The sequence below is a fragment of the Gekko japonicus genome, unplaced genomic scaffold (genome assembly GCF_001447785.1).
Source record: "Gekko japonicus isolate JY-2015 unplaced genomic scaffold, Gekko_japonicus_V1.1 scaffold40, whole genome shotgun sequence".
Lineage (NCBI taxonomy): Eukaryota > Metazoa > Chordata > Lepidosauria > Squamata > Gekkonidae > Gekko > Gekko japonicus.
In genome coordinates this window covers 278941-288609 of record NW_015172554.1, presented here as the reverse complement: position 1 = coordinate 288609, position 9669 = coordinate 278941, and the positions used below count along the sequence as shown (strand labels likewise).

At 49.8% G+C, this 9669-nt stretch overlaps 1 protein-coding gene across 1 annotated transcript in view; it reads left to right on the top strand.

The window, feature by feature from the left end:
* Positions 1 to 4641: 4641 nt before the first annotated feature.
* FAM129B (family with sequence similarity 129 member B) overlaps positions 4642 to 9669 on the top strand; it is a 137770-nt gene continuing 132742 nt past the window's right edge. Inside the window, exon 1 of the mRNA XM_015421168.1 lies at positions 4642 to 4883. Within this exon, the coding sequence (XP_015276654.1) occupies positions 4829 to 4883 (55 nt within the window). The 5' untranslated portion in view covers positions 4642 to 4828. The remainder of the gene's footprint in view (positions 4884 to 9669) is intronic.

The window sequence follows — 9669 nt, the reverse complement described above, 5'->3', positions numbered from 1 at the left end:
GCTACCAAGAAAAGTAGCAACAACATTGTAAATGAGTGCTGGCACATTCCCGTGACACATCTATTGAAACAACTTGCTCGGTATGTTAGTTCCCTTGACTTCCTCCCAAGGGGCAGCCCCTAAAGGATGTTTGCAGGCCTGCCTGGCAAGGGTTTGGAAACAATCTGGCTTCTCCCAGGATAGGCCATTTCCCAGCTGTCTGGAGCTCCACCAGCCTCAGAATTGGGGGTGGAGGGATAAATCCACACCCTATCTTCCCCTTCTCCCTTTGGAGGTGAGTTTTGACTTGGCCCTCATATTATGTTCTCCTCGCTGCCAGGTGTCGGGGACTCTAAACTAGCCCTGGTGCCTCCTACAACTTCCAGGTCTCCAGAGAAATATGTCACCAAAGTACACAGCGTTTGCTACCTGAATTGAGCCCTGATTCGGTCACAGTTGCCAAGGCAACTGAGGCGCTTGCAGCCATGACAGTTTTTTTAAAAACAGCATTTTGGGCTGTGGCTGGCTGGTGGGCTCCTTCCTTTTCTCTTCCTGAGGGCTGAAATGGATCTCCCACATCTCTCCTTGTGGTTCCAGGGCCCAGTAATGGGGAAGGGGGTCTTCATATGTTTCAGGGGTCCAGAGGAGCCCAGCCTAGACTATAAGCCAATCACTACATGGTTTGTTTACAGTCCTTTTGACTCCTTTTGAAAATGAAGCACAATTTTATGAGATTGTTTTCAATGGAATGGTTTGCCCCTGGCTTAGGGAAGCAATTCTTGGGCCCTGTTTCCAGTGCAGGTGTGATAAAATGGAAATCTCCGTTCTGTGGAACTGTTTGTATGTTCGCCCTCTACAAAAAGGAGGCTTCCAACTTCAGTGACTTTCTGGGAGGGTCACCCTAGCAGGAGGGAAAATAGATTGGTAGAGCATAGTAACCCTCTCCCCCTTTAGAAGATAAAGGAAGCTCATCCCCCACCCCTTGCTGATGTGCGACTTGTGTCCCTTGAAGTGGGCGCAGCAGGGATACTAAGTGACATGGGAAGAAGAAGAAGAGAAGAGATTGGGTTTATACTCTGCCCTTCACTCGGAGTCTCAGAGCGGCTTACAATCTCCTTTCCCTTCCCCTCCCCACAACAGACACCCTGTGAGGTAGGTGGGGCTCAGAGAGCTCTTTGGAGAACTGCTGGTGAGAGAACAGCTCTGAGAGAACTTGTAAGTGACCAAAGGTCACACCAGCAGCTACATGTGGAGAAGCAGGGAATCAAGCCCGGTTCTCCTACATTAGAGTCCATGCTCCTAACCACTACACCGAACTGGGAAGAGGGTGTCAAGCTGGAGTTACCAGATGTCCTCTTTTGTGTGTGTGTCTGTCCTCTTTTGGGCTTTTAAAAAAAATCTGATGAAAATGTCATCTTTTGGGGTCCTCTTACTAGGAATGTTCCTAGTAAGTAGCAATTATCACAGCTTAAACAGTAAGGGCATTTGGAATGAGAGTTGTCATCGTGATCACTTGTTTGAAGCAGTCAGTTGGGAAATATGTCCTCTTTTTTGCTTTGCAAAATATGGTAACCCTACTCAAGCACTGTGCTCCCAAAGAGCCTATGCATCAAGGCAATGTCCACGCATATGCTCCCTTCCCATAACTGAAGATGATGCTTTCCAAACCTTGCTGATAACAGGGAGGGAGCAGATGCATGGATATTGCCTCTATGTGGAGATGCCATGCGCATGAGCGGGCAGTCACAGAGGAGTGGGGGGACAGCTCACTGATGCCTGCTCTGCCTCTCCATACAAAGGGGTCATGTGTCCAAAGCTTTAGAGTCTCTCTTGTGGTTTTTCAAATGCAGGAAAAGACCATTCTGTTCTACTTTTGCAAAACAGCCCTAAGTGTGTTCCCTCCTCCAGTTTTAGGGTGGACCTTTAGGATGGTTTGTTTTAATTTTTTTTTTTTTGCACGTGATCTTAAGATGTTTTGATAGTTTTGTGCAACAGTTGAAAAATGCTTTAGAAACCTAGGGAAACAATTTCAGCAGTAGGAGCTGCACATAGCCTGCCCCCCCCCCCAAGAGATGAAGGTCTGGTGTTTAGGGGAATCGTCCCTTCTTACAGAAAGCTCTGTAAGTTCTATGGTGGCCTTTGCTTTTTTCCAGCAGCCAGCAAGTACATTTTTTTCCACCTCAAACAAATGTGGATCTGTTGTAAGTGCTGACTCAAAGAACTGGATTTGATGAGTATTGTTTTTTTGCTCCCCGTGCGTGGGTACGGAGTTCCAGGGACAGTCGAATTACCAGTGTTTTCATAATTTCTATTTCCCAATACATGAGCTGAGCCAGGCAGTGTGGAAGCAGACAAGGCCCTCAGACAATGCTAATCTTTAAAGCAGCATCAGCTGACCACAGAGCAAATAGCCATTTCCCTGGATCTCCCACCCAGGTGCAGAAATTCAGACTTTGGTCCCCTTTGCCGGCTGCATTCTCGCTGCATGGCTTCATACATCAGCTAGTAGCCATCAGCTATCAATGCTCATTTAAGCAAGCAGCTTTCAGCCCGTCTAGGCCCGTTAAAGAAACATCTCTACCCATTTGTTATCTCATCTTTCACACAGCCCTAGCCAAGTGATTGTGGATATTTTAAATAGCTGGTTTCTGTGGCTTGTATGTATTATGAAAATCAGGTAGATCTGCATATCCTAGATTTGTTTGTATGTGTTACTCAGGAGGCATGGCTCTGAACTCTTCCTTTCCTCATCTCCGCAGATGAGGTAGAACAAGTATGGCCCCGGTCACACGGCAAAGTTGCAGCGGGAGAGGCACGGGAGTCCCACGGATTTTCCAGGCGCGATCTCACCCCAACACCTGGGAAGCGCAGTGCTCCCGTGGCGAACCCATGGCTCCCTGTCGAAAGTGCGGAGTTAAAAACTAGTACCTACAAGGTACTAGTTTCCTGAAACCGTGGGCCAAGGGCGGGCGTCTGATCGCGTTCCAGTGGACTTACGTGGCATCCGGCGCCCGCTGCTGTTCATCTCCGCAGGTTGCGCAACAGCACATGCGCACAAAGAGTGATTGCTAGTGCGATCGCGCTGCAGGATACCTGTCTGATCGGCATTTCCCCCGAACCACGGGACCTCGACCAGGACGTGTGCTCGGGCAGCCGCGCATTAGTTTCCTCTGGGGCAATTAGCCACACCTCCCCCCCCCGCGATATCCAGCCCGTGTGACCGGGGCCTATGTTTGGAACCCTTTCATATTGCAGGTGAGGGATCACAAGATGGGGAGGGCTGAGGCTTAGAGCACTTGCACTGCAAGCAGAAAGTCCCAGGTTCAATCCCCACCAGCATGTTCAGTTAACAGGCTCAGGCAGTAGGTAATGTGAAAGACCTCAGCCTGGGACTCTGGAGGCTTGCTGTCAGAGTGCAGAACATTGATCCTGATAGGCCAACGGCCTGACCACATATGAGGCAGCTTCTGTTTATGTGACTGAAGGCCCCTTTCCCATACCAAAAAAAATCCCCTGCATATAGAAGGCTAGCATCTCAGGGAAAAGAGGTCCAAGCTAGTCTTGTCCTTGAGACGTTTTCTATCTGAAATGACTCTTTTTGGTCTGAAAGCTCATTCAGTCCTGTAAATCCTCACCTGTAGCCTTGCAGTGGTGCAACCCAGGTAAAGGTTGAATACCATTTGTAAGAACCAGGCCTGAGTTCAATGCCACCTACCACCCCTGACCAACAGCAGCTGCAGAATTCAGTGTCTTGACAAAGCTTTCATTTGTGAAAAAGGCAGCTTCAGGGGCATGAAGGTTTGACCTTGACTTCCAAACAGGGAGGCAGTAAGTTGTTTGAGGGAAAACAGTGAAGTGTGGGGTGTCCTTGGTTCAAACCTTATTGCCATGGTGAACTCACTGCTACTTGGAACCCAGCCACCACCTTCAGCCGTGGTGGTGGTGGTGGACAATGCCATCAACTCGAAGCTGCCTTATGGCAGCCATGTAAGGTTTGAATGGCAAGAGACATTTCAGAGGTGGTTTGCCGTTGCCTGCCTGTGTGTCAGGAGCCTGGTGTTCCTGCAAGGGCTCCCATCCATTTACTAACCAGGGCCAGCCCTGCTTGGCTTCCAAGATCTGATGAGACTGAGCTAGCCTGGGCTATCCAGGTCAGGCTACCTGTCTCCAGTATGAAAATAATGGTGCTGGCCTGCCTTATGGGGTTGTTGGAAGGATTGCTGAGATTATATCTGGAGCAGTTCAAGAGTGAAGTACTCGGCACTGTAGCCCTTGGCACTTACACTGGACTCGAGTAAATATACTGTAAAGCTTATATCCAAACAATTACGACTGTCTATGCCGGCAGCCAATTTCCCCCTCTTCTGCTCTTTGGGGAGGGAACTGGGGACACAAGAGTCTACCAGCAACTTGTGAGCTGAATCTCTTTTTTGCTTCTTATTTTGGTTTCGCTCCTCTCCCGTTTATTTTGGAGCTGCCGGTGAAGGGAAAGGCGGGAGGCAGGCTCAACTCAGACGGGGATGGCTGCCTAAGAGGAGATCCCGGGAGGGGGGCGGAGGAAGTCTTTGCTCAAGAGCTGGGTCGGGCTGGGGAAGGGAGGGGGGGGAAGGAAAATTAACAAGGGGGAGGGGACGGGAAAGAAAGAAAGGCGTGTCCGTGGGAGAGCTGCGGGCGAAGCGTGCGTAAGGCAGGGCAGTTTCTTTCTGGCTCGGGCTCGCCTGTCTTCCTTCCTCCGTCGCCTTCCCATGGAGTTGATCGCCTGGCGGGGGCTCCTTCTGTGCCTATAGGCGGGACTCGCCTGCCATCGCCCGCTTCTTTCCTCGCTGGCTGCTGACGCTTCCTGACCGCCATGGGAGACGTGATTTCCGCGCACCTGGACGAGAGCCGCCGCCAATTCATCGCAGGTAAGGCGAGCCGCAGGGGCGCCGCAGGAGCCGGGACGCGACGCGCGGGGGCCAGCGGGGTTTGTGGGCGGGAGGGTTCGCTTCTGCGCAGGGAAGGGCTTTCGCCCAAACCCCGCCGCCGCCGCCGCCGCCGTTGCTTGGACGACGCCTCTTTTCTATACTCCCTAGAGTATGCAGGGTGAAGTGAGGAGTGCAAATCGCCCGGGTGGCTGGAAAAGAGTGGAGAATCCCTTTCCCAAACATCAGTGGAAGGTCAAGCCGTGATCCCGCCCCGGCTCAGCTCCTCGATGGCTTGTTTCAAATTTTATGTTAATAGACCTTGAAAATCCCCCCCCACCCCTCCACGTTGCAGCTTTCAAAGTTCTTGGGATAGACTCCGCCACGCCCTTTTCTTTCCTCTGGAAACTTGGGAAGGGGAGGCAGGAAAGGTGTTCCTTGTTCGAGAGGCAAGTCTCTGCAAAGATTTCTTGGCCTGACTACTGGGGCGGGGGGGGGGGGAGAGGAGAGGCCATTCTGGGTTTGTGGCTGCAGAGCCACCCCCCCTCCCGCGGCAACATATAGGGGGTGGTGGCAGAGCCCGGCGGCGGCGGGGGGTCGTCCTCATTGGATGCGAGAAGAGTCAGGGCGGCCGCTCTTCTCCCAACGCCTACGCCAAATGTGCTTTCGTTAATACACATTTAATTAGTAATCTTTCCATGCCTTTATCTAGCATACCTTTCCTGCTAATTTCCTACGGTGGGCGGTTTTTGTTAGTTTGAGGCTGAGGGAGCAAAGGAGGTCTAAGCACTGTGGCAGGCTGAAATCCGGCAGGTGAAGTTTTTCCACGGGGGTTAAATGATGGGGAGGAGGGTCATTTGTTGGATTTGTGCCCGGAAAAGCCACAAACGCCTTGTTGGGAGACCGCTCTGATTCAAGGCAGGCTTGTGAGCAGAGATCGAAGAATGCTTTTCTGAACGCTGGTCCTAAACCGAGGGAGTGGCAGCAGTTTGGACCTGAGTAATATGGAAAATCAGAAGGGGTGTCACATGGTGTCAGAAGTGACCATAAATCAATTAAGCCTTGGAGGTGCTGGAGGCTCTGTTTGCTCAGTTCTCACTTGGCCTGATTGATTTGTAAAGCGGTTTGCTTTCAAGATTGCTGGGGATCAGGGCTTAAAGTCCACAGCTAGAACACCTTAACGGCAAACTAGGAAGGGTGTTCTGCAAACTCAAAAAAAGGGTGCTGTTCCTACTTGGCCCTTCAGATCCTAATACTCCAACTCCTGGTTTTCTTAGGACAAAATATATATATAAACTTAATGTTTAGTGGCAGACTTGGTGTCTTCAGAGTGGGCCGCTTTTAACCCGGCTGAACTTGATTCTAGAACCACGTCTGTGGCGTTAGGTCTGGGGTGGTTTAAGAAATGAGAAATGTTTCTGAGTATGTGTGGAGTATTGCCCTGCATGGTAGAGAGATCCCATCTGGCATGGACATTTTTGCCAGTTTAAGAAAAATTATGGGCTGGGCAATGTTTTTGGTGGGCAGTGATGTGGCTTGGGCTAGCCCGAGGATTTACTGTTCCTTGTTTGGCATGTAGGGTCCCTGTTGCCAAGGATGTCTCTGTGCCCTTGTGGGAACAGGATAGATGGCTCCTTGTTGGAAGGGAATTCCCCTCTTCCCCCATAAGTGGGCTGAATTTTAGCCAAGATCCTGTCTTCTGTACAATTTGCTCTCTTGCCCCAGGAGGTATCGGCCTGATTATAGACTAGGAATGGGGGGGGCAATGCTAATTGCTGCCTGCAGATACTTGATTGATCCTAATAAGGGGAGGAAGGAGGAGAGGTCAGTAGTCAGAGAGGGGGCAAGCCTGCTGTGTCTGGCTCTTCTCTGCCCCCCCCCATAATTGACAAGGCCAAGCCCTGCCCGTTCTCAGACTTGACCTCTTGCAGTCTTTGCAAGTTTGATTCACATTTGCTCTTTATTTGTGGTCTCCAAGGCATCTAACAAGAATCCAAGACAGCAGTAGGGAATAATCAGATAATTAAAAACAAGGAAGCTAAATGAAAGGACAGTAGTATTGCAGGTTTCTGGTTAGTGGAGCAGCCCTGAAAGCTCCCTGGAGAATTGCTTTGGCTGACTGCTGAAATGTCAATAGAGAAGGCAAGGCAGAAAGCAAACTTCCAGCAGAAGGCAGTTCCACAGTCTTGATTCCACTTCAGGGAAGGCCCGGTCCCACATAACCTCCCTTTGCCCTTCAGATGCCAAGGGCACAGGGCCTCCCAAGACGTGCTTAAGGTAGACAAGAGTCATCAGTCTGGGGTGAGATAATAAAAAGCCTTAGGGGCCGGGCTCCTGACGTGGTCTTCACCTCTACCTACGACTGTGTTCATAAGCAGGAAACTGGCCGTTGTAAAGCAAAGCTGGCTGGTTCTGGGGGGGGTACAGGAAGGTGCTCCTCTCTTTTAATGGCTGCTGTTCTGTTTGTTTGTTTTAAGTGCAGAAGTGCTCTTTTGGTGGGATCAGGGTCCAGCAACATGAATACATAAAACTATGTTATCATTTCGGGGGGGGGGAGGCTAAAAATACAGGTGTGAGCATCGTTGGGTGGAGTACAAAATATTTCACTTTATCTGAGTTTCATACCCTCTGCCCTGTTGGCTTTCAGTTCCTTGAGAAGTTTCTGAAAGCACATTCATGTCCAGGAGCAACCTCCACTGATGTCGTTGGGGCTCTACTCCCCGCAGACAGTACATAGGATTTCAGCTGTGCAGGGGCAGTCCTTTTCCACTGATGTCCCCCAGACCTTTCCAAGAAAGCAGTCTGCTGCTGCTGCTATTTAAAGGGCCATCCATTCATGACTCGTGGTGCATGGTCAAGTGGAAGGGATGAGTTGTCCTTTTTCGGGAAAGAACTGGTTGGTCCAGTGGAGTCTTCTTCCCCCCCCCCCCCCCCCCCCGCAGATGTGTGAATCATACTGGAGTTGGCTTCTGTGGAAGGCCTACATCTGTGGTGTTTAACTTGATGACCTCGAAGGCTTCTTAGGGAACTTTGTTGTAAGCCAGAGGCGTTGCTGCGTACATTTGTGAAGTGCATTAAATTTATTAGTTGCTTGCCTAATTTCATGCATCATTTCCCTGACTGTAAAAGATTTGTCATAATCTCCAATGTAATTTGTTGTGTCTGTAGTGACTTGGTTCAGACGTTGAGCCAAACTGCGGTTTGTAGGAACCATTGTTGAGAACCAAACCATGGCTTGAGCTTCCAACAGCTGGGAAAACTGTCAAATTAACATTCCTGTGACGCAGTGGATTCTAATTCTAGTTACTGGCTGTTGATAAACTGTACTCTGTCAATTCAGGTTTTGTACCAAACCATAGTTAATTTGTTAACCTTTGTTTAGTTTGGTGTCTGAATGGAGTAAAAAGTTTTGTTGTTGTTGTTCAGTCGCGCAGTCGAGTCGAATTGACTTTTATGCTTCTGTTAAATGTAAAGTGCTTGACTTGCAATGGAAATTAAGTCAGACTTTTTTGCTCCTTAATTACTGTGTCACCATGGTTTTCATTATTCTCCCTGCAGTCATGAGGACTAGAAACTTAGATTTAATACGGAAGTTGGGCATTTTGAGACCCATGAGATGCTACAGGTGGCATACAATACCAGGGAGACCCTAAAGAACCAACTTAAAAGAACCTTCTGGTTTCTCAAAATTACATGTGTGACTTTTTTCACTGGCAGGTCTTTGTTTCAGCCCAGTCAGATTAGTTGGAAAGCTATGGAAAAGGATAAAGAGGGAGTGACCTTTTACATTTTTATCCCAGTCTCTCTCCAGAGAGCTTGGGGCAACATACATGGCACTCCTAACCTTGATTTGTATCTTAACAACAGTCCTGTGAGGCATGCTAGGCGGAACAGGGACTTAACCTGAGTCTCAGTAGTTTTAGTCTGCAAAAAAAGTCTTTTCCTCAGCTTCAGATCTGTGCTGCATCTTTGTAATTCGGGCAGTGGGGCCAACCCTTAATTTTTTCCTTTCCTCTTACAAACCCTGGAAGGCCAAGGGTGTTTCCCAGTGGAAATGGGAGCCAATTAGGATGTTACAAGAAAGCTTTTGAGAGGCTGCCATTGATAAAAATTCTTTGCAGGTGTTTAGTCAGTTACTACCAAAATCTACCTGAGAGTACCCCACCCCCAAGCTCAGGAGAGGCTTGGTCCAGGAAGTGGGTACTGTGCCCTGTGGTTTTACCGTTGGGTTTTTCCCCCATTAAGAATTCATTCCTCCTTGATCCTAATCTTTGCCCAAACAGGCCCTGTTTTTGCCAGCCTGTGGCAGTATCCTTAAAAGTCTAAGCAGTAGGCCCATAGCTAGCAAGGGGCCCACGGGGCCTGCCCCCCACCCCACAGTTTTAAAGGGCCCCTCCCCTGATTCTCAGCTCCCCCTCCCTCCCCTGAGCAGCTCAGAGCAAGAGTAAGCACCTTCCGGCTGTGTGTACTACGACCCATCCACACCTGCTTTTCCTAGCACCTCAGCCGCAGAAGGCACCGTTTGCTTTGGCCAAGTCCAGGCAGAAGACTCCGCCTCCTCTTCCCTCTCTGAGCCTTCCCCTGGTGGGTAAATCGCAGGTGACCCAACAATCAAAACAGGCCCTTCCCTTTACCTCCCCCCACCCTTCAGGGAGGCAAGCGCGCAGTCCGAGGTGTCTACACAGGAGTACGCTCTCCTATGGGGAGAGAGACTGTCTCGTTTATAGAAAGTAGTTCCGCCGTAGTTTAGTCAAACCATTGGAACTCCCCCCCCCCCCCACATTTCAGC